The sequence below is a fragment of the Watersipora subatra genome, chromosome 9 (assembly GCF_963576615.1).
Source record: "Watersipora subatra chromosome 9, tzWatSuba1.1, whole genome shotgun sequence".
Lineage (NCBI taxonomy): Eukaryota > Metazoa > Bryozoa > Gymnolaemata > Cheilostomatida > Watersiporidae > Watersipora > Watersipora subatra.
Genome location: NC_088716.1, coordinates 42852409 through 42877989, shown reverse-complemented (window position 1 = coordinate 42877989; position 25581 = coordinate 42852409). Strand labels below are relative to the sequence as shown.

General features: G+C 38.1%; 2 protein-coding genes across 2 annotated transcripts; both read right to left on the bottom strand.

The window, feature by feature from the left end:
• Positions 1-16630: 16630 nt before the first annotated feature.
• Positions 16631-17080, bottom strand: LOC137405093 (protein FAM200A-like). The gene has a single exon (XM_068091318.1). The coding sequence runs from the start codon at positions 17078-17080 to the stop codon at positions 16631-16633; it is 450 nt and encodes a 149-aa protein (XP_067947419.1).
• Positions 17081-17485: 405 nt separating this feature from the next.
• On the bottom strand, positions 17486-19959 carry LOC137405091 (protein FAM200C-like). Its single transcript, XM_068091317.1, has 2 exons — positions 19844-19959; positions 17486-17861 (listed from the first exon to the last, which is right to left on the bottom strand). Exons 1-2 carry the CDS (start codon positions 19957-19959, stop codon positions 17486-17488), a joined length of 492 nt encoding a protein of 163 aa, XP_067947418.1.
• Between the last annotated feature and the right edge of the window lie 5622 nt (positions 19960-25581).

Genomic DNA, 25581 nt, shown 5'->3' with positions numbered 1-25581 from the left:
AATCAATTAAAAAATGAGAAACGAAAACAGATGTTAATATGACACACCGGTATGTTCAACTTATATAATTATTGTCGGCACCATTTAATAATTTGATGATGGTAAAAAATGATAATGATGAATTAATCGTTTAAAATGTAAATGTAGTTAATAAAGACTGAGACCAGAGTATAATGATTGACTTTAAATTTAAAATATAAAATTTTGAATTGAATGCTAATAGTTTTGTCAAAAATGCATCACAGAAACTATATGCAGATGTTAGCTGAAAACATTATTTCAAATTGTATTTGAATGTTTGGAAAAAATTTAAAGCTTGGGCTGTTAGCATACTTCATTTAATGACTAGTCAAGACTGCAGTAGCGATCTATGTCATGGCAAAACTAATACCTCAATTGACCTGAAATTTAGCGATTTCTCATAAAACTCTGCTGAATAGCTTGATACTGACAGATTGCATAGTCCCACATGATCCTAATGAATGTTACAGTAGATTTATCTGAGATTAAAAAAGGTCTGTAATTACTGCAGACTGTTACAACCAAAAAAAACTGCAGCAATAAAATTGTAGCAATTTCTAGTTTTACACTCACCAAAAGATGAGTTACACAGTCAAGGTCTTGGAGTGACATTTCTTTGGTATAGTGTACAATAACATGATCAAGTTTGACACACCATGATTTACTATATCGACTCACCTTGCACAGGATATGACACTTCTATTTTGAGGATTGAATGTGATTCAGTAGCCAACACCACACCTTGTCCTAGTTCTGGGTATATCGAATGTACATTGCTAACTCTACAATGGTTTATTTGCCCTACGACAATAGCTGAGGGATTGGAACCCAATGCTACACATATAGATGAGACGCGGTGATTTTCAAGGTCAATGACATGAAAGAAGTTCAGTGTTGGCTCCGGAACAATCATAATATTTTGTGAGAGCTTGTGTACTAGCAACTTAGCATTCAAAGATGCATTGTTAAAAGGTCCATCTCGAGCAGTCGGCGAAATTTGTATCAATTCTTGAATGGTTCCTGATTTAGTAACCATTACAAGAGCGTTTCTACCCGGAGTGAAGGCATAAGTAACATCATTTATTTTCACCATAGATTGGAATGAAGCTTCAATGCCGACGACTGGCTGTACTGTTGCAGTGAATAAGTCAACCACTACACTGTCATGCTTGAATGATGTGACCAATAGGTGAGTCCGATTCAGAAGATAGCACGCGTATAAATCCATCAAAGCTGTGTCAGCAAATGAACCATAACTGAATAAGTCATTTTCCTCTGTACAGTTTCCAATCAACAGTTTTGTACTGTTGGTTTGTCGTTGCAGCTGTTGAAGACATAAGGCTTCTACGATAACCAACAAATCTGGTTTCGGTTGACAGGCTGATCTCAAATTTTTAATTGTTAGAGCTAAAAAATATATAGAATCAATATGAATTAAATTGCCATTTTTTCGGGACTGGTTTATCGGTTACCTGTTGTTAGTTGTGGCTATTTACTTATTTTTGCTGTTATTACTAGCTAAGGCATGGCATTAAAATATTTACATCAAAACATCTTTAGACAGCCTGAAGATTAAAATAAGAAGACATAAAACTGTCAGTAGGTGGAAGAAAAGGGTAACTGTTTTTTATAATAGGCATATATATATACATGTATATACCTAATATAGAAAACAGTTACACTGGTCTTTCACCTACTGACAGTTTCATGTCTTCTTATTTCAATCTTCAGGCTGTCATTTACATTCATATATATACACATAAATATATATATATATATATATATGTATATATATATATATATATATATATTCATATATGTTGGTGAGTCTATTGTTGATGGATTCAGGTATGTTTCTTATTATTGATGGTGGATGATTTGAGTCTTTGTGTACATATGTGGTTGTGTTGTTAGGTTTACTATACGGTTATATATATATATATATATATATATATATATATATATATATATATATATATATATATGTATATGTATATATATATATATATATATATATATATACACACATATGTACATATATATGTATATATATAAGCAACCTTACTTAAACACATGTTGTTGTAATGTTGTTTGACTTTGATAGAGATATGTTTTCCATATACTTGAATCAGTGTGGCAGATGAAGTTGGCATTAAAAATCATTTAATCTTGTTGCAGACAGCTTTTGAGAAAGAGAGCATGTCAATCTCCGGAGATACCCGCAATAAATGCTAGTCAATCTGTCATCAATCAGACTTACACCAGATGATAGTAGAAGGTCAACAAAGATGTTTACAGGGACAATTTCCCAAGCCTACACGTGATAAAATCTTCACAGACATTACCTTATACTCAAACCCAAACTCACATCAGGACCCAGGACTAAGCGAACTAAAGACCTCTGCTAAATTCACATAACAGGAACCGCACCTCTCGCGGTCCATCTCCGCTCTCACGGTCAATCTCCGCTTTTGGAGTCACGACAAACATGACAAACAGATGTCGAACAGATTTTGCAACCACATTTCAATATTCTTATTTTACTAGAAATTCCACTGTCATACAGCCCACGATCAAAGAGATGGCCAGAGATATTGGCAAAAAAATAAAGGGTACTGATGGTTGAGAAATGCAATATTAGCAATCAAATGGCTCTGCAGTGCAATAGGATAACTGCAATGGTAGCTGTAATGTACTGGGTGTGGGTGTTATTATATACCACAATAAGCAATAATGAATGGAAAAGATGTTTATATTTTTCCCCTGCAATAGGAGAAATGCAATATTGGCCAATATTAGAAGTAAAATGCACTGATATTCTTAGAATAATCAATTTTATTATTATAGTAATAATAGAAAACCAATACACAATTTTGTTTACATTTCAAAACGTCATAGGTAGCAATATCGAGAAGTTGTGGTATTTATATAGGTTTTTAGAAAATTTATTTAAAAAGTGTTTGGTCATGACAAACAACAACAATGAAAGGAAAATGTTACACGTTTATGTCTCTCCCTTGCAATAGGAGAAATGCAATGTTGGCCAATATTATAAGTAGAATGCACTGATATTATTAAAATAACTAATATTGTTAATATAGTAATACAGCAATAATAGAAAACCTATGAGCGTTCACGCATCTCGAAGATTTCTGCAAACTGCAGCGAAATAAAAGCTGTTACAAAAGTGTTATAAAGCTGTAGGCCTAATTTACTGTAATGTATGTAATTCAACAACAATAAAGAAATATGTTTATTATAACTCTGAAATGCAAAATTAGAAGTAAAATGGCAAGCTATACACAGTTTGAAAGTTTGTTGCGTTGAATGTAGAATGGTTTTGATAAGCGATCTTTAATAGAAAGCAGTAGGAGCATTCACGCGTATAAAACTGTAGCAAAATAAAAAGTGTTTTCGTCATGAAGGGGCGTTGTAGTTCGGCCCTAGCTTGTACATAAGTTGTAAAGAATTTCGGCTAACGTTTCAAATAATGAAACCTTCGATGATTGGACAAAAAACACAGGCTGATAAACTGTGTACCACAATTTCGTACCTGTAAATCGGTCTACGCCTCAAACGGTCTACGTTTATTACAGAAACCTTCGAATAAATTCAATTACAAGTAAAAAATGCCATAGACTGATGAAATGAGCACGGTTTCTCGTGAAATGCGCACTGCTAAATAGTTCTACTATCTGTCGCACGGCTTTATTGGCGTTTCAATTTTTGGTCTTAACTTTTATTAAACCGAGCTTTTCAAGCTTTTTGTGGCAATTTTCGTTCAAATTAATCTGTCTATTAGTGTATAATCCGATCAGATGGGTAAGTTTAAAGATAATACCGAAAGTTTACAAAGACTTGGTAACGTATTCAAATAGGTTTAAATGTATTTTGTTTCGTTATTATACTTTAACGACTTTACATTCCGATGCTTAAATTTGTTGATGAACTTTCTAGCCAAGGGTTCGTCTCATTGTTGATGAATAATTTTCGTAAGTTGTGTGCACGTGCATTTATCATAAAAACTCCCACACTTCGCTCCGCTCGTTAGCTCGTGGGAAAACCCTTTTGCGCCAGTCTGATGCTAGCCAATAGAATTGCAAAATATTTTTAACCAGCTATATATACAGAATATTTACCGTTATTATAAAAGCGAGAAGTTTATCATTTTTCTATCAGATCATAGCGATCCAGTATTCAGTAACTTTAGAAGCACACTCGCTGGCACACATACACTTATATCTATATTTTCACTTGCGCACTCTCAGACTTTCTACCAGAGCTATTCACTGTTCAGGCAAGTAACTCTTTGTTTGACATAGCCTAGAGGTAGGGTTGTTTTTTTAGAGTGGTGGGAATATTCTTTTACATTTTTTATGCTATACCTTGCAACAATTTTAGTATATCTTGTACATTTTGTTCTCTGTTTTAATAGATAAAATTTGATAGGTGGGCACATGCCACCAACCTCATCTGGCGTTGTTATTTGGCATAGTGAACGGTTCAAAACCCAAGCTTAACCAGCTTAGCTAAAAATGATTGACTAGTTCTATATGAAAAATATCACAGGGCTCAGCGTTGCCTCACAAACTAACCTGCATGACTTGAATTCAGTTTGCTGGCATTTTAAGTCTAGACATTATACCTAGACCCCAGATTTGCTCTTCAGCACACCATGTTCAAAACTTAACAAATTGGGCACCTGACAATTGAGCAAAACAATTCCATTGGTGTGGTGGAGACAAATCTGAAGTGAAAACTTACTACATATATATATAATTAACAAGTGTGAAAGGGTTTACAGGTAAATGTGAAATAATTAGCAAGTAATAGCAAGTAATGGTAAGTTAAGTCTGTTTTGCTATGATTAAAGTAAAAATATGATTTTCTAATGATACAATGATGTAAAGTGTGCAAACAAAATGAAACAATAACAATTCTTGAGTAGAAGTGTGTATAAAAATAGGTTACTGTTCCACAAAAAGCTATCAATCAAAACTTTGAATACAACAATAGTGTTATCTTTCGATACTGGCACAAATGTAAAAATATGGTATCGTACTGTTTTTGTCTGATTGAATGGAAAAAAGATGTACAGGCTCTTTCTACAAACATAATATGATTGTCTGCTGGGAAACAGTTGGCCTGGACTGAAGATTTAGTAATTGAACCTTACGCAAAATAGTTCTTAACAGGGGCATTGAAACGCGTGAGCGCAATGCTAAAGTAATTAGCGTGTGTATACGCTAAACGGTATATGATTACGTTTAAATTTTTACACCCTGTATAACTCAGTGGTAGAATGCCTTGAATTTTAAAATTGCGGTAGCAATCGGAGCGTGAAAATTTAATTCCAAGATTTCATTGGCTATTGCTGGACGCACACCCATGTCTACCTACACACATCTAACCAACTTTGAAGAATATATAAAGGTACATATATCAATCTTTCCAGCATCATAGGAAAGTATGCCTAACATACTATAGGAAAGATATATATATATCTATTTCTCAAAGTATGTCTGTGAATATGTGTGTCATTCCAGCTATAGATCTTAAAATGTTTGTATTAAAATTCCGCGAAGCGACAGATTTGAACTCACAAATAATGCATCAACAAATTTCTTATGCAGACGTTGTACCACTGACCTAGAATGCCATTGTTATCAAGAATGTTGTCAAATAACGAATACAGCGTGCGCATGCTCATTATTTTAGCCTTATTTCACAAGTTACAATGGCTCCTCTTGAGAAATATTTTTGGGACCTAAGTAAATGCAACATGATGCTTATTCATCTTTTTTTAGGGCTAATTTATTTGGCAAAATAATAGCAACAATAGTTTATCTCGAACTTAAAAATTGGTGATTTGTGTACTGATTATATACAGGGGAACCTCAGTTTTCAAACGCTTCAGTTCTCGACCAACTCAGTTTTTTGACCAAAGATTTTGAAATTTGTTTGTCTCAGACTTCGAACCTAAACTCAGTTCTCGACTAAACCAGAGCATGCAAATTGGAATTGGGACAGCTCTGGAAACAGCCTGAAAACATTTGTTAACAAACAGAGAAGCAATTTACGCTGCATTAAATTCTTTACAAAAAAGGAGGAACCATCTGGGATGACGTCTCTTCTGCCAAAAAATTTTGCTACGGAGATAACCTCTTCAGTCGAGTTCCTAAATTGTTTTGAAGCAGGAGTATCCTTTAAAGATGTGAAGTAAATGTGCCATTGCTGTTTATATATTCTTTTTTTTACAAGTTTTGATCTAACTGATCTGTTGCATTTTTGCTGTACGATTATCCAGTCTGAGGGTTTCAGTACTGTATTTTAATCTTTAATATATAAAATGTTTACTTTTGATCTCTTTTTCCATCATCATAAATAGAAAAAAAATTTTCAATCAGGCTCGATCTATATCTACCAATTTTTATTTATAGTATGCAGTACAGTTTATGGTGTAAAATGTTGAAAAAACACTACAGCAAATTTGCTTTTTGCTTTGGAGCGGATTTAAATTTACATAAATTTAATTTAATGCAAATCATGGTTTCTGATCTAAATCGACTTGGTTTTTGAACAACCTTTTGGAACGGATTATGTTCAAAAACCGAGGCTTTACTGTATTTTATTCAAGATATACTGTACGTACAGCGCTGAGAAATATGAAATTTGAAATTTTCAGTGGTCTGCAAACCTTTAAATGCTGGCAGCCTTATGCAAAGTGAGAGATCATCATGTGTGCTCAGCATGTTTGCAATTATTATGTGAGGCTGTAAGGTGGTCCGGTCACGCAGTTGGTAGTGCACTTAGTTGCAAAGCAAACTGCATTATTCTAGTCCCAAATGATAAATTTTTCATAACGCTCTAGTAGTGGTTTTAGACAGACAGACAGATGGACAGGCAGACAATCAAACAGATGAACTCACAAAGGAATATATGCAGCTTTGATTGTAGCAAAACATTTTTTTGTTAAAAAATCAGCCATAACTGTGTTATGTTAATAATTTGCCAATTTTCGCAATGCTGCTTCTCAGGTACTTTGATTTTGGTTTTTTTGAAATAATGAGCACTCACTCTTCATCTTTCTCATATAATAAATTATGATTTTGATCATTGAGTAATGAAGCTGTAAGTTTGCTAATATTTTTTTGAGAACCATTATATCTAATAGTTTATAATACATCAAATTTTATTTTTTAGATCAAAAAGAGTCTATTTTATGTACACTTGCAATGATGAAAATAGACAATCAAACCTTTGTTTGGTTAAATTCATCTGTTTCATAATTTTAAACACTTTTTCTGTCAAATATTTCTCACTAAACTATGGGTTCTTTTAGGATTGCTGAATCACTGATAATTAAACATTTAACTTTTATATACTGCAAGAAGAAGTAGACCATTAGCTCGAAAACTTACGACAGGCTTTCCGATTGTCAGGTTGTAAAAACATTAATACTGTAAAGGAATGTATTTTACCACTTTTACTAGTTCCACCTCACCAGAGCTTGCAACGAGTCTTCTAGTTTGCGGATGTTTTGCTTTACCATCCCTCATTTATCTGTGGCTAGTTTGAGGTTATAGAGTTGGCACAGATCAGCCACCAGCTGGTTTTCCAATGACGCCTATATTATTGTTCTGTGCAGATCTACTCTGGTAATTCCAAGTAGCACAGCACTCTTTCATCAAGTTTAATTTGCCACCATTGGTGCTGTGGGTTCTGGTAGGACCAGATCTGGAGCACATAACAGATGTTTCTCTCCATCAACCTGTGGAGTCTTCATTTTGTTTTGTATGTGCCATTGGTGGCACAGAATTTGAAGGTCAGATGATGTCCTGTCAAGTTAAGACACCTAGCTAAAACCTAGTTTTTTTGAGCCCAGCTTTGTTCAGGTTACTTGCCACAAGAAGTCTGCTGAGGAACCGTTCTACGTATAAGGAACCCTTCTACTGTATAAGTCAAATGGTAATTACCCTTTATAATGGTAATATCTGCTTGAACTGGCACCACTACATTTGATAGCACCTATGTATACCTTGCTTTCCGGAAATCATCTTTGTCAGTTTGTACAGATCAGTGGCTTGCCATTCATTTAGGTCTTAGGCTGCTCAAATTATAAGGAGATATGATGAGCCACTAAAAAATGCATTACCGATACAGCATTTTCGTTTAGTGGCTGGCAACAAAGACCTTTTCAGTCTGTATGTATCTTAACCAGAAAGAAAGTTGCATGGTTTTGTAGAACAGTAACTTTGTCTCATCTGCTAAGAGCCCAAGGATGTTGCTTTGATCAAGCCTGTCCCATGCAGTTTTGGGCCATTGGTTGAAAACTGATTTGCTCAACCCCTTTGTAGTACAACCTGTGTTCAACAGGCCAACCTCCTAACATTCTTGAAAGAACATGATTGGTAGAGTAGGGTTGGCTCAGAGCCTGTACAGTGACTGTGTTTTCTTCTGAACTCAGCCAAGGATCCATAGTGTTTCTGCTTTGAAGAAGAGCAAAGTTTGTCTGTTGGGTCACTCGAGGTTTGAGATAGTCCAGCTGATTTGTTGGAAAGACTTTTCAGACAATATGGAGAGCCTGATCTGCCATTTCACCGCAAGCTTTCAGCTGCTCCGCTTGGCAAGGGTCGTCTGGACCCTTGTCAGGGTTTTGGTGGGAGAGAATGTAGAGGCCTTTCTTTACCTTGCATTTTTGGCTACACCCTTTTTGCTCTTATGTAGGAATGTAGACTAGAATAGTTTTCAGGGCAAGGTGTGTGTGTGTGTGTGTGTGTGTGTGTTTTATTTCACCTTTAAAGATTACACAATTGAATTAATACTCGAGACAAAATATAATTAACCAATGCGTGAAAAAATAACAATAAGTAAGAAATGATGATGGGGCCCATTGCGAAATGGCAAAGCCAGTGGTACGCGAGCCCGAGTCAGCAGCACAAAAACCAGACCGTAACACCCACTCTCCAGACTGGAGATGGTGCCTCAGTTCCACCTTATATTTACCGAGACATTTTATTGATCTTATTGAATTAGGTAGTCGATTCCACAGCGCAGGTGTTGCAAAGTTTGAGGATCGTTGACCGGCTAAAGTTAGATGATTAGGTACGGGAAGAGAAAGTAATTGATGACGAGTATTATAAAATGGTAGTGCTGGATCACATTTTGAGTAAAATAATTTAGAGTTGGGTAGAGCTAGGTCAAGCCTAGCTCTACCCAAAGACTGGCAATGCATTTAGTTTCGCATCTTTACGGTGATATCCCGTCCACAAAACGCCCTTCTTCTTGTCTTTGCAGTTTAAATCAATTTTTCAATCTTCCTTGATCCTCGGATGACCTTGCCAGTTTTTTGAGGAGCAGAGAAGAAGCGTACTGCTGTGGCCCTCTGTTGCTTTTTGAAGCCTTCTTCCTATTGGGAAGCAGCTCTTGCGGATGTGCCTCAGGCCGTCACACTCCCATCAAAGAGTGACCTAAGGGCACGCCTCTTACTTCCTAGAATGGGACTGATCCTGGAGCAATTTGAGTATCTTGAACTTGCAAGTGTGATTGTTTGAGTGTTGCTGGTGTAGTGAAAAGAGCATCATTTTTGAAAGATTTTTGGTCAAACAAACAATAAATTGCCACTGTTAAAAAAGCTTGCAAATAAAGATAACCACAAAGCAGTTTTGTGAATAAAAGTTAACTGTGAAACAGGTTCAAGTTCAAAATTTCATTCAGACTGCAAGTGAATTGTTACAATTTTTAAAATTATGTGATGCTTCAAATATTTCAAAATATTTTTAGCCATTTGTATGGTAGGCGAAGTTGGTTGATCTTTATTTAAATCAATAGATTCACTTGCTTCGGTTAAATTTGTATACAGAAGGCTGCAATCGTCAGTGAAAATTTTGGCAAAGTCTGTCATTTAGAAAATTGACCTTATGTACATGTACTTAGCACAACTAAAGAATACAAATATATGCAATTAAAAATTTAGTTAAACTTTGATGTACTAATATACACAAGATTATAGTGACTTGTTTTTTTAAAATGCATTAGGGTTGATTTCTTTGAACAGTTAGTACTACTTACACGTAAGTTCATGAAACTGATGGTCAGAGCTTAAAATTCCAACTCCGCGTTCAAACCCAAGTAAATAGGCTCCAGGGTTATAAAGATCTGCTTCAATCCAAAGTAGCTCTCGATATCGAGATTTGCGCACAGATATATTAATAGAGTTCACTCCTGTAAACCTATACCTGATGCATATAAACAAAACATTCTGATTTAATGGTTTCTCCCTATTATTTAGAATGATTAAAATTATGAAAACATTTTTTAAAAGTTTCTTTGAACTTGAGACCAAATCTTATCTACAGACTGCCAATATTCATATCTAACATGTACATGTAGATCAGCATTTGCATCATAAAAAAAGAACATGGTAAAGGTTTTCTGAACACATTCATCACCATACTTCAATACGGATGATTGTGGCAAAAGGCCAATAAACCAAAAAAGAGATGCATCAAGAAAGCATGTCTGATAATTTCATCATTGAGAGACTAGCATATGAACAATGAACAAAAGCAGCAAAACCAAAATGTATTTAAACACTTGGGATCGAATTGGAGCTGGTACTAAACAGAGGTAGGATTTTTAGCTAGTTTAAACTGATGGAAGTGTTGTCAGCCATCACAGGCTCCAGCCTAATTTTCTCTGCATCACAAGTCAGCATCAATGTTTAAAATTTAAATACCTTAAATATCCAAGTTTTATTATTGACTCTATTTACTGCATAAGTGTTGCTACAATTTATAATAAGTCTTGGTAGGCATCCTAATAGTCCATCATATTATGCATATAAGCTTTTAAGCAACTATGCTAACAATACTCTGTCAATTAAAATACGATAAATACAATTTTTATTAAGTTTAAGACGCTGTAATTTTAAAACTAAAAGGTTAATTAAGCAAGCTCTCAAAACTTGAAATGTCATTTTATTTTTATTAAAACATGTATTTTGAAACTGAAGTTTTTCAGATTAAAAGTGTTATATTTATAAATTAATTGCGCTGATGAAATATATATAAAATACTACCATTTTTGAGCTATTTGGCTTTTATAATAGTGAAATAGAGTTTCATATAGTTAACAATATGTTAAGTTAATATAACATAAGCTTTAAATAGTTTTAAAAAGTGCTGTTTCTGTTTTGCAACTTTAGAAAATGACAATGCTTTGTGAGGCAGTAAGTATGGAATTTCCTTTTGATAGAAGCAAAGAAACGATGTGTTCCACCTTCGGGCAGACAAAAGCAAAAATGGCTATTATTTAAAATTTATTGTACAGGAAGTAGTAGGTAGTTAGTATTAAAGTAAATCTGTAGATCGATCATAAGTATATCATACAATAAAAGTGTCTTATTTGCAATTCGTACAAACATAAAATAATATAACAATATTTTTAAACTAACAAGTGAAAAAGTAAAATTTAAGGTTAATTAAAAGACGTTCTTACTTATTCTGACTAGGATATACTATGAAAGATTTTATAGGCAATCACAAATCATCTGAGTATTAGTTAGCGTCTGTACAGATATTGAAAACGGCCAAGTGTCTTGTTTCCTCTGCTAACGCACATTTCTCAGTTTTAATTAACTGATTCAAATTCGAGTCTCGGGCTATATCTCATCTTTGTAAGTTTTATAAACACAGAGAGGTGAGTAGATGAGTTGGATTGATTCAGTAGAACTATATCAACAAATCTAGTTGAAAAAAAAACTAAACGCTTCCTTTCCAGCCTTTTGCTGCTTTAAAAAAAGTAAAGACGAGTAAATCAGCTAGAAAGGGTTCTAGTCTATTGCTAAACTTGCAACTACTGGTATCAATTGCTTTTGTCTATTGTGGGAACATGTTGTACGGTATCTATTATACTAGGTTCATACAGTTTCAGTGTTGTCAGGTATCTATTATACTAGGTTTATACAGTTTCAGTTTTGTACGGTATCTATTATACTGGGTTCATACAGTTTCAGTTTTGTACGGTATCTATTATATTAGGTTTATACAGTTTCAGTTTTGTACGGTATCTATTATATTATGTAGGTATATACAGTTTCAGTGTTGTACGGAATTTATTATATTAGGTTTATACAGTTTCAGTTTTGTCAGGTATCTATTATACTAGGTTTATACAATTTCCGTGTTGTACGGTATGTATTACATTAGATTTATACAGTTTCAGTTTTGTACGGTATTTATTATATCAGGTTTATACAGTTTCAGTTTTGTACGGTATTTATTATATTAGGTTTATACAGTTTCAGTGTTGTACGGTATTTATTATATTAGGTTAATACAGTTTCAGTTTTGTCAGGTATCTATTATACTAAGGTTATACAGTTTCAGTGTTGTACGGAATCTATTATATTAGGTTTATACAGTTTCAGTTTTGTACGGTATTTATTATACTAGGTTTATACAGTTTCAGTGTTGTACGGTATCTATTATATTAGGTTTATACAGTTTCAGTTTTGTACGATATTTATTATACTAGGTTTATACAGTTTCAGTGTTGTACGGTATCTATTATATTAGGTTTATACAGTTTCAGTTTTGTATGGTATTTATTATACTAGGTTTATACAGTTTCAGTTTTGTCAGGTATCTATTATACTAAGTTTATATAGTTTCAGTTTTGTACGGTATTTATCATACTAAGTTTACACAGTTTTAGAGATGTATGGTATTTATTATACTAAGTTTATACAGTTTGGTTGTTGTATGGTATCTATTATACTAGGTTTATACAGTTTCAGTTTTGTCAGGTATCTATTATACTAGGTTTATACAGTTTCAGTTTTGTACGGTATCTATTATACTGGGTTCATACAGTTTCAGTTTTGTACGGTATCTATTATATTAGGTTTATACAGTTTCAGTGTTGTACGGTATCTATTATACTAGGTTTATACAGTTTCAGTGTTGTCAGGTATCTATTATATTAGGTTTATACAGTTTCAGTTTTGTACGGTATCTATTATATTATGAAGGTATATACAGTTTCAGTGTTGTACGGTATCTATTATATTAGGGTTATACAGTTTCAGTTTTGTATGGTATCTATTATACTAGGTTTATACAGTTTCAGCATTATACGGTATCTATTATACTAGGTTTATACAGTTTCAGTTTTGTACGGTATCTATTATACTGGGTTCATACAGTTTCAGTTTTGTACGGTATCTATTATATTAGGTTTATACAGTTTCAGTATTGTACGGTATCTATTATACTAGGTTTATACAGTTTCAGTGTTGTCAGGTATCTATTATACTAGGTTTATACAGTTTCAGTTTTGTACGGTATCTATTATATTATGTAGGTATAATATACCTACATAATATAATAGATACCGATATAATAGATACAAATATAATGAAACTGTATATTATACAGTTTCAGTGTTGTACGGTATTTATTATATTAGGTTTATACAGTTTCAGTTTTGTCAGGTATCTATTATACTAGGTTTATACAGTTCCCGTGTTGTACGGTATGTATTACATTAGGTTTATACAGTTTCAGTTTTGTACGGTCTTTATTATATTAGGTTTATACAGTTTCAGTTTTGTACGGTATTTAATATATTAGGTTTATACAGTTTCAGCATTGTACGGTATTTATTATATTAGGTTAATACAGTTTCAGTTTTGTCAGGTATCTATTATACTAAGGTTATACAGTTTTAGTGTTGTACGGTATCTATTATATTAGGTTTATACAGTTTCAGTTTTGTACGGTATTTATTATACTAGGTTTATACAGTTTCAGTGTTGTACGGTATCTATTATATTAGGTTTATACAGTTTCAGTTTTGTATGGTATCTATTATACTAGGTTTATACAGTTTCAGTGTTGTACGGTATTTATTATATTAGGTTTATACAGTTTCAGTTTTGTCAGATATCTATTATACTAGGTTTATACGGTTTCAGTGTTGTACAGTATTTATTATACAAGTTTATACAGTTTGAGTGTTGTATGGTATCTATTATACTAGGTTTATACAGTTTCAGTTTTATCAGGTATCTATTATACTAAGTTTATATAGTTTCAGTTTTGTACGGTATTTATTACATCAGGTTTATACAGTTTCAGTTTTGTACGGTATTTATTATATTAAGTTTATACAGTTTCAGTGTTGTACGGTATTTATTATATTAGGTTAATACAGTTTCAGTTTTGTCAGGTATCTATTATACTAAGGTTATACAGTTTCAGTGTTGTACGGTATCTATTATATTAGGTTTATACAGTTTCAGTTTTGTACGGTATTTATTATACTAGGTTTATACAGTTTCAGTGTTGTACGGTATCTATTATATTAGGCTTATACAGTTTCAGTTTTGTACGGTATTTATTATACTAAGTTTATACAGTTTCAGTATTGTACGGTATCTATTATATTAGGTTTATACAGTTTCAGTTTTGTATGGTATTTATTATACTAGGTTTATACAGTTTCAGTTTTGTCAGGTATCTATTATACTAAGTTTATATAGTTTCAGTTTTGTACGGTATTTATCATACTAAGTTTACACAGTTTTAGAGATGTATTGTATTTATTATACTAAGTTTATACAGTTTGGTTGTTGTATGGTATCTATTATACTAGGTTTATACAGTTTCAGTTTTGTCAGGTATCTATTATACTAGGTTTATACAGTTTCAGTTTTGTACGGTATCTATTATACTGGGTTCATAAAGTTTCAGTTTTGTACGGTATCTATTATATTAGGTTTATACAGTTTCAGTGTTGTACGGTATCTATTATACTAGGTTTATACAGTTTCAGTGTTGTCAGGTATCTATTATATTAGGTTTACACAGTTTCAGTTTTGTACGGTATCTATTATATTATGAAGGTATATATAGTTTCAGTGTTGTACGGTATCTATTATATTAGGTTTATACAGTTTCAGTTTTGTCAGGTATTTATTATATTAGGTTTATACAGTTTCAGTTTTGTCAGGTATCTATTATACTAAGGTTATACAGTTTTAGTGTTGTACGGTATCTATTATATTAGGTTTATACAGTTTCAGTTTTGTACGGTATCTATTATATTATGTAGGTATAATATACCTACATAATATAATAGATACCGATATAATAGATACAGATATAATGAAACTGTATATTATACAGTTTCAGTGTTGTACGGTATCTATTATATTAAGTTTATACAGTTTCAGTTTTGTACGGTATTTATTATAGTAGGTTTATACAATTTCAGTGTTGTACGGTATCTATTATATCAGGTTTATACAATTTCAGTTTTGTACGGTATTTATTATACTAGGTTTATACGGTTTCAGTGTTGTACGGTATCTATTATATTAGGTTTATACAGTTTCAGTTTTGTACGGTATCTATTATACTAGATTTATACAGTTTCAGCGTGGTACGGTATCTATTATATTAGGTTTATACAGTTTCAGTTTTGTGTGGTATCTATTATACTAGGTGTATACAGTTTCAGTGTTGTACGGTATCTATTATATTAGGTTTTTACAGTTTCAGTTTTGTCAGATATCTATTATACTAGGTTTATACAGGTTCAGTTTTGTCAGATACTTATTATACTAAATTATACAGTTTCAGTTTTGTCAGATATCTATTATACTAATTTTATACTGTTTGATTGTTGTATGGTATCTATTCTACTAGGTTTATACAGTTTCAGTTTTGTATGGTATCTATTATACTAGGTTTATACGGTTTCAGTTTTGTCAGGTATCTGTTATATTAAGGTTATACAGTTTCAGTTTTGTATGGTATTTATTATACTAAAGTTATACAGTTTGATTGTTGTATGGTATCTATTATACTAGGTTTATACAGTTTCAGTTTTGTATGGTATCTATTATACTAGGTTTATACGGTTTCAGTTTTGTCAGGTATCTATTATACTAAGGTTATACAGTTTCAGTTTTGTATGGTATCTATTATACTAAGTTTATACAGTTTGGAAGTTGTAAGGTATCTATTATACTAGGTTTATACAGTTTCAGTTTTGTCAGGTATCTATTATACTAAGTTTTTACGGTTTCAGTGTTGTAAGGTATCTATTATACTTAGTTTATACCAGTGGTTCTTAACCTTTTCTGCCCCATTCCCCCATTTCCAAACCTAAAGGCAGAAATTACCTCCTCCCAACTCCTTCAACTATTGCACTGCAACTACGTACTAAACTTTATTTACATATATAACTTATATACATATATATGCATATATGCATTTATTACAGTCATATTTACATGGAATATTAAAAATGAATGTATGTTGAAACTCAGTATGTCTATCATTGTAAGACACTTAGTAGTCTTGTGCAATTTCTGTGTTTGTTTGGAGCTGACCAGAATTTTGATGTTAGTAGTTGTTGTAGATAGGTCACACCGTAGGTCAGCTTCGACTTCCAGACGGTTTCTAGATTTGCTCTTCATGGTTAGCATTGCTGAAAGTGCTGACTCGCAAAGACATGTGGAAGCAAATGGTATTAGCATCTTGAAAGCTGCCAGGCTTATGTTGGGATACAATCTTTGGGGCTGACCCGAAAAGTGCTCTCATGATAGCTCTTTGAAGTCATCTTTTAATGCAGAGTAGTTTGTCAGCTCCAAAAAATTTTCCTGAAGCTGTTCTGGAATTGCGTGGACATTGCGCCTGAAACCGTCTCGGGTCAGGCTTATGTATTGCTCTGCCCTAGTATCTAACTTTGGAAAATATATCTCAAACTCTGCTATCAAGCTGTTCAAGTGATGCTTTATGTCGGTTAGCAAAGAAGTGGAAGGAGCTTTCTTGTCAACTAATGAATGCAGAACTGGAAATGAAACTTTTACATTTCCAGTAGCCAGTCTTTCCACCCAGAGTTTAAGCTTGTCCTTGAATGCATTGATACTATCAGTTACATTCAACACATTTCTGTCTCTACCTTGCATATTTGTGTTCACTATATTGATTGAACCAAATATGTCAACCAGGTCAGCAAGACACTGATGGAAGCCTTCCACCTGCATTGAAGCCAGTAGTTTGAGTTTGTTATGAGTTTTCAAGAACTCATTGACTTATGCTTGTAGATTGAAGAAACGCAGAAGCATGTTACCCTTTGATAACTATCAAACTTTGGGGTGGAACAATAGTGATGAGTGCACAGCATCTATATTTTTGCATCACTTGTGGAAGAGACGTGTTTGCAAGGCAGAGCCTTTGATGAAGTTTACTACTTTAATCACTAAAGAAAGGTGTTCCTGCAATCCTTTGGGAAGAGTTTTTGCTGCTAGCGCTGGTCTTTGAATGAAGCAATGGGCACTCACCACTAAAGGATTCTTTTCTTTCACCAACTTTGCAAATCCAGCACGACAACCAAACATGGTTGGAGCACCATCAGTGCAAACTCCGATTAGTTTGACCTAGTCCATATGTTATTTGCTGAAGAAGTTGGAAACCAGGTTCATATCATCAGCAACTGTGGTGGTCTCTGTTAGAAGACTGCAGAACAGAAATTTTCCTTCAATTGTCTCTATGTGTACATAGCGTGCGAACACCATCAGCTGTGAAATGCTAGCAACATCAGTAAACTCATCAAGTTGAATATCGAATATGTGAGATGACTTGATCTTTTCAATTACTTGCCTCTTTATGTCCGCAGACATATCATTGATCCTCGATTTAACTGTGCTGTCTGAGACAGATAAATCAGCTATCTTTTGAGCGGTTGTGTCTCCGAGAATAATCTTAGTACACTCCAGCAGACAAGCTTTAACTAATGTTTCACCAATGGTGTGTGGCTTCTTATTTCTGGCAATACGGTAAGACAGACCATAGGATGCTTCGGTAATGGCCAGTGCCTGGATATGAAAGCTGCCAGTGGAACTAGTTTTGCCCGCTTGAGCTCTCTATCTTTAGCTTCAGAGAACGGCTTCGATTTATCTATGTGTTCTGCATGTTTATTTCTTAAATGTTGCTTAAGTTGATGTGGTTTCATGGAGTCGTTTGTAAGCAAGTTCATGCACAAAACACATTGTAGTACTTCGATGTCGCTTTTAATCATACAAGTGAATCCATAGTTAAGGTAAGAATCATCATATGTTCGTCTTTTTGTCTTTGAAATTTCTAATGCCTACAATATGGGAAATGCATTCAAAACATTTGAATACGCTCAATATCTACATGGGCTAAACATCTTACATATCTTAGGCTACAGAGCAATATGTCAAAATTTTATATGTTTATGCAAATCAAATCGGTAACTGAACAATTAATATTGCAGGTAGGTATATGCATGTAGTGTGACAATCCTTACCTTTTCCACAGTTTTAGATCTTGGCTTTGCTGAAACTACTGAAATTCATTCACTCCTCGCTGCCCTTTATATAAGAAAAATTGGTGCCACAGAAATCCCATTTGGCAAACTGCCAAATTTCCCCCCTAAAATACCAAAATTCCCTCCTGGGGAGCATTCCCCCCCCCTGGTTACGAACCACTGGTTTATACAGTTTCAGTGTTGTATGGTATCTATTATACTAAGTTTATACAATTTCAGTGTTGTAAGGTATCTATTATACTAAGTTTTTACAGTTTCATTGTTGTAAGGTATCTATTATACTAAGTTTTTACAGTTTCAGTGTTGTCAGGTATTCATTAAACTAAGGTTATACAGTTTCAGGGTTGTATGCTATATATTACACAGCTGTGGAATGTAATCCACCAGAATCTGAGCCTAGGGCTGAGCTATGCCAATCTGGGCTGTGCTCAGTCACTCGGAATAACGAGGTGGAAAGAGTTAATCCGGTCAGAGCCAAGCCAAGCAAAGCCAAGCCAAGCTGAGCAGAGCCAAGTCAAGCCAAGTCGAGCCGAATCCAATCTGGTCCAGTCTAGTCCAGCTAAGTGCAAGAAGAGAGGGGTTACTGGCTATTTAAGCTTGAATGTTTGTGATAGAGAGCAGAGCTGTTCTGGGCTTGTTCATCGCAAGTGCTTGATTACTCTAGTAGTCTTATAAACGAAGCAGAAATTCACATATAAACCTATGCATCGATTCTTATACTTGTGGAGTAAGTATAGATGGCACAAAACCTTTACACTGGTGGCAGTGGTGGGATAAGATGATCCCAAAATAATCTACCAAAAGACTCTTACTGGACCACTGGATTTCTGGATGAACTTTCTGCTGCCTTAAAAGTGGCGGTAAGAAGAAACCCAGACTACACGGAATAGGGCCTGGCTGAAAAACGGCAGCGCTGCTCCTACTGGTAAATATTTTTGGCAACAGGAAGAAACCCACAGAAAGCTGTGTACAACCCTGCAGCAACGGACTCAGTAGATGAACTGCTTTAGAAGCAGAAACCTACTGAAAGCTCTGACTGGACCTGCCTGAAAACGGCGGCACTGCTCCTACTGGAAAGATTTCCTGGCAACAGGAAGAAACTCAGAGAGAGTTGTGTAAAACCCTACGGCATCGGACTCAGTAGATGAACTGCTCTAGGACATGAACAGAAGCCTACTGGAAGTGCCGAGACATAGCCAATAGAAGGGCACGGAGCACCATCTAAAAACCCCAACGGCTAATGGAAGCACTAGAACGGGTACTATTGATGTCTAGAGCTCAGGAACTGGCACTGAGATTTAAAACTACCCAGTACATAGGAAAAGCAAGCATGCAATACTTCATTGCCAGCTTCCTGAAAGTGGTCCATGCTAATTAATTGGCAAAAAGGGCAGCGTTGTTGCACCTCCGAGAGGCATTGGAAAAACATGCCAAAGACTGCGGATGACCCGAGCACCTTGAGGCCGTATTCAGTGGCCTTCGGGCAAGATTCAGGCTGTCCGCCAGACAAGCACTAAGCTGGCTCAATGCCCTCAAACGGGACAAAAATATGTCGCTCCAGAAGCATGCCATGGAGGTGGAGAGGCTGGTACGCATCGCATACAGAGACCTCCCAAACCTTCACCGGAACAACATGGCCATGAAGACGTCTTTCAGTTCACTTGGGGACTTTGCCCTGCAGCGCCACCTGTTGGTTGTGCATACATCCACACTAGTTGACACTGTACAGACCGGGAATGACTACTTCCAGATTCAAGGAGGTAAACGCAAACTCAATAGATCGTCAGTGCGAGCCCTGGAAGGGGAAACTCTTGGTCAGGTAAACTCGGCAAAAACTGACGCCATTGGCCAATTGGCCTGGCTAGTCCAATCTCTCTCAGAGAATTTGGAAAAACTCCAGGAACGAGTCCACATACAGACCAAGAAAAGAAGTTAGCCAGCTACCCTCTGCTGGAGTTGTGGCCAGCCAGGGCACGTTTGGAAGAACTGCCTCTGCTACTCAAAACCGGCTTCGGGAAACGAGATGAGGCTACAGCAGTAGCTCCAGCAACTGACTGTGTCAAGACCAAACAACTAAAGCTACACCGATGTACCAAAGCCACACGGGATTCGATGAACATTGATGAATGGTCTCAACCAGCAACGGCTAGACCAAGGGAATTTCATGCACAAGGAGAGCCTGCAGAAACACAAAGTTATTTTCAGTCTTTGAGTGAGGCCAGCTACAACGCTTTTCCAATCCTGGATGCCATTTACACCCTTCCGTGTGAGTGACAAGGACATAACCATAAACGTATGTGTGTGGCTACCAAATCTTGTCCCTCCAAGACACTGAAGACCCTCCCCACAGATCAAGACAGCGGGAAGCCTGCATTAAAAGCGGCAGGGCCAGCACCTTTATTACTTCAGGAGTGGCTACCTCAGGAGCAACAGGTCGACCTTGGTTGTAAAAAATCTAAGGACTGACTGCAACCCGGCACAAGGACTGGGTACTCTAGAAGACAACTCAGAGGAAGCCATTATGGCCCAAGCTCTCAACCGACCTCACTCCACCACCTATTTCCTTCAATAAAGAGTGGAGGGGCGGCCTATCCAGTTCTTCCTGAACACGGAATGCACAACGAACCAGCTAAATAAGCAGGTCTTTGACAAGCTACCTGAACCTATATGAGACCAGCTCGAGGAGAGCGACAACCACGGTTTACTGGCTGACGGGACACGGCTCCCTTTCTATGGAATAATCTGGTTGCCAATTCGTCTGAGTGACGTGAAGACGAAGAAAATTTTCAAAGTCAGTCGCTTGAGTGAAGATGCCATTCTTTGTTGCCCATCAATGTTTCCTCGAGTTTGAATGGCCGGTGGTACGAGTGGATGGCAGGCAGCTAGTCTGCACAGACTGGCATAGATGACTACTACAGAGCAAAGTGCAGATGATTGGCAGGGGAGTAGTGGTGCGAGCTCGGACAGAGATGGCGATGCATTGTTGCATTACTGCAAGGAATCACTGCCCCATCGGGCTGATCGAAGAGTTCCCAGACAAACTCCAAATGACAAGTAGCCTAAATCAGCCGGGACCCAAGGGACATGTCATCACGCAATGCATGAATACAACAGACGGGTCATTGACCTTCCAGTCTGGAGCCATTATCGGCACTTACATGGGGTAGACGCCTTGCAGGTTGAAGAGGACAAAACTTTATTGTATGAAGTCGGTCCGACTTCAACCAATGAAGTGCTGGCTCACCTTGAGGAGTTGTTCCAGGCTGCTCGACTGAACTGTGAGGAGATGGGCCAGACGGCAAGGTTTGCCTCCCTGCCGAGTCAATATGCTACCGTTTTCAGCACGGGCAATCCTGACGTAGAGAGGACCTTCAAAGTGGAACATTCTTTTCGACTCAAGGAGGGCAATCAGCCAATCTGGCAAGCACCCTTCCCCCCCCCCACAGGCTCAGGCTGGAGAAAGAGGCGGAGGCCAAAAGGCAGGTCAAGTACCTACTCAAAAGAGTACCTGTCAAACCAGCTGGAGGAGCTTAGAGCTCCCTGTAGTGCTGGTCATGAAAAAGGACGTGAAGTGGGGCTTCTGCATATATTACCAGCGTCTGAACATCGTCACCAAGCAGGAAGCGCCTACCCAGGATTGACGACAGCCTGGACGCGTTGTCTGACAGTCGCTACTTCAGCACGCTGGACCTGGTGAGCGGGTTCTGGCAAGTGCCCCTCGATTCACAAGCCCAGGAAAAATCGGCCTCTTGACCCAATCTGGGTTGTTGAAGTGGAAAGTACTACCCTTCAGACTGACTTCTGCTCCAGCCACCTTCCAAAGACTCATGGAACGCGTTTTACACGGCCTCCACTAGACTAAGACATTGTTGTTATACCACGACGACATCATAGTCATCGCACCGGATTTTGACACACACCTGCACTGACTGGAGGGGGTCTTCCAGAAACTAGACAGGGCCTGACTGAAACTAAGGCCATCCAAATGGGAGTTATTGCAGCTATAGGTCCACTATCTGGGTCATATTGTGAGCCAGGATGGAGTTTCTATTGACCCAGATAAAGTCAAGGCGGTCACAGAATGGCCAAACCCACATAGAATTAAAGAACTCCAAGAGTTGCTCGGGACAGTCAGCTACTACCGACAATACATTCTAAAGTTTGTCCCAATAGCGCATCCCTTGCACCGGTTGATGGCAAAGGGAAAGTCCTGGGGGTGGACAAAGGAGGAGCAGATCACCTTCAACAAACTTAAAAACAGCATCAGCACCGCCCCAATCTTGGGCTAACCAGACCCTCAGCGGCAATATATTTTGGATACACATGTTAGTGGATGTGGAGTAGGGCCAATACTGTCTCAAATACAAGAAGGCTGCAAAAGGGTCATTGACTATCACAGCAAAACCCTCACCCACGCGGAGCACAATTATTGTGTCACTCGACGAGAATTGCTCGTGGTGGTCAAGGCAGTGAAGTACTTTAGGCCCTATTTGTATGGACAGAAACTCTGATGGTTGTGCAGAAAAAGGGAACCTTTGAATCAGGTGGCCAAGTGACTCGAGAATCTGGAGGAGTTCCGATATACCCTGGAACGCCAGTCAGGAGCCCGACACGGAGACACAGACAAACTGAGTAGGCAAACCTGCGAGGACTACCGACAATTTTCGAACATTGAATAAAGGGATGAATGCCCCTCACGAAAGGAGCTGACTTGGAAACAGGGGCTATTGGTCGTGTTGATACCGATCAGTTGTCTGAATGGGAATCTCGCTCTTGACAGGGCAATATTGACCCTAGGCAACGTCGCATACCCTGGGGCGCTGACCGGCAGCTCGCATATGATTCCAGCAAGCGGATTCTGTGGTGGGATTGAACCACGGAATCTGCTCATCGTGGTGGGATTGAACTTGAGGGCCGGTGGTGCACCCGTGGGTCTATCAGCCCCACCCGGGAAGCCAGGACCAAAAGATGAGCTGGCAAGGCTACAGGTCACAGGACAGCGACCAGTGGCAATCATGTACCATGCCATTGCCACAGGAGAGGAGGTATCAGCGGAGCACCTAGAAGTCGAGCGGAATAGTAGAGCGGGTATATCCAGAGATCTGGATATACTGCATCACACGCAGGGCTCTTTGCGCATACGACAGGACGGAGTGCTGGAGGCATGCGTGGCCTGGCAGGGCTGCGCTAAATAGTGCGCCATCTGCCTGCCAGCTATGCAGGAAAACACGGTGTGGCGAACACACACCCTGGCTCACTCTGAGGTGTCCAAGGCCTCCAGCTGAGGTGGTACTGGCTCGAACTGACGCCTACAGTCAAACAGCTCATCAAGAGTTGCGAGGCATGCCCAGCCACAAAGCATGGAGGGACCAAAGTGGCTAGAGGGAAACGGAGGCTTTACGCCGGAAGACCTTTGCAGAAGTTAGCCGTAAATCTGGTCAGGCCATTTTGGGCCACTCCAGGAGGAAATAAGTGGGTGCTGATCCTCACCAACCACTTCAACCAATGGCAGGAAACTCTACCACTGCCTGACGCTATGGCACCAGTGGTCGCAAGCGCGCTGGATGAGTGGGTGCTCTGCTACCTGGGGGTGCTAGATCAGATCTTAACCAACCAGGAAGTGCAGTTTGAGAGCCAACTGATGTCGAACTGTGGTAACTCTGGAAAGTGAGGAAGACACACCACTCCTTGCCACTCACAGGCCGATGGAGTCGTGAAACAAAACAACTCGGGACTCGGGGATTCCTTAAGACACTAATCCTAGCCCAGGGACAAGACAAGTAGGATCTTTTGCTTCTCCAGGTGATGAGGGCTTACCGAGGCACCCCCCTCCGCAACCAGAGAAACAGCCAACATGCTGATGCTGGGCCGGGACCTGAGGTTGCCAGACCAGTTGGAAAGCCACCACCCACCCACCGAGTTCTTTCCTGCCCACGAGCATGCCTCAAAGTGCAGCAAAGGCTGCAAACAGTGCAAGAGACACTATGGCAGAACCAGATAGAGGTGAGACAAGAGGACCAAAAGGAGCCACTGCTGTACGACCAAGGTAACTGGGTATGGCTCACGAACAAGCACCGGATACGGGGAGAAACCCCCAAACTGCAGGCAAAGTTTGTGGGACCGTACCAAGTTTCAAAAGCATAGGGCAACTACACTTATTGGCTAAAAAAGCTGGGCCAGCTCTCAATTCAGAGCAAATCGAGACAGAAGCCATACCATGGCGGTTTAGAGAAGCTGGGACAAGCCCTATCAAGGCCGCAAAAACAGCCGGAGGAAATCAGAAACCACCTATTACCAGTAATGCTGCCTCCAGCTGGAAAAACTGTGAATGGAGGCCACAAAAACCAAAGGGCAGGAGGCAACTTCTATAGGAAACCTGGCCGAACAAGAAGGGAGGAATCAGCAAAGACTGAGCTCGGTAGTGATTGATCCGGTCCAACTCCAAGAAGTTCTAGGAGAACCGGAATAAAATCCGGAGGAGGCCGGATAAACGGCGACGCAAAAAATCCCTTCAGACTTGGTCTGACACAACCCAAGATTGGCCCGGACTACTAAGAGTCTGAAACGATACGGAAACAGAGTATGCTACTCCATGGAACCACCGAAAAATGGTTCGGAGCACGAAAGGGAAAGTAGAAAAATGGCTCTCCCAGCGGCTACCAAAGCTTTCCTTTTACAGCACTCATTTACTCTGGACAACCTCAGTTTGCTGAAGAACCTGGATAACGCGTGTAATGCATTTTTTACAGGAACTATTGGATTTGGTCACCAGGAGCTTGAAAGAAGCTGAGGAAGCATTAGCTTCACCGAAGCCAGTAGGTGTAGCAGCACCCAAGGGATATCAGGAATAGGAGAAAATGACTGCCGAGGCCCACACGAGCTGCCCCGGGGCACCCGTCTCAGAGGTGAATGACAAAGACCTGGATAGAACCCTGACAGAAAAGGAGGAGGTCTACCAGGTGGCTACCATAAGCTCTCTCCCATGTTTAGATTAGAGACCGTGATCACCAATGGAAGGGAGTGTGTTGTGGAATATGATCCACAGAGAGCTGAGCCTAGGGCTGAGCTAAGCCGAGATGGGCTGTGCTCAGTCATGTTGAATGACCAGGTGGAGAGAGTTAAGCCGGTCAGAGCCAAGCCAAGCAGAGGGGAGCCCAGTCCAGTCAAGTGCAGCCAAGTGCAGCAAGAGAGGGG

Bases quoted from the DNA above. Each gene is read 5' to 3' on its own strand.
- LOC137405091 (XM_068091317.1), bottom strand. From the start codon at position 19,959: ATGGCATGCTTCTGGAGCGACATATTTTTGTCCCGTTTGAGGGCATTG. The intron at 17,862-19,843 runs GTGCTCGGGTCA...CCGTATTGCCAG, and splicing joins CCACTGAATACGGCCTCAAG to AAATAAGAAGCCACACACCA.
- LOC137405093 (XM_068091318.1), bottom strand. From the start codon at position 17,080: ATGCAGGTGGAAGGCTTCCATCAGTGTCTTGCTGACCTGGTTGACATA.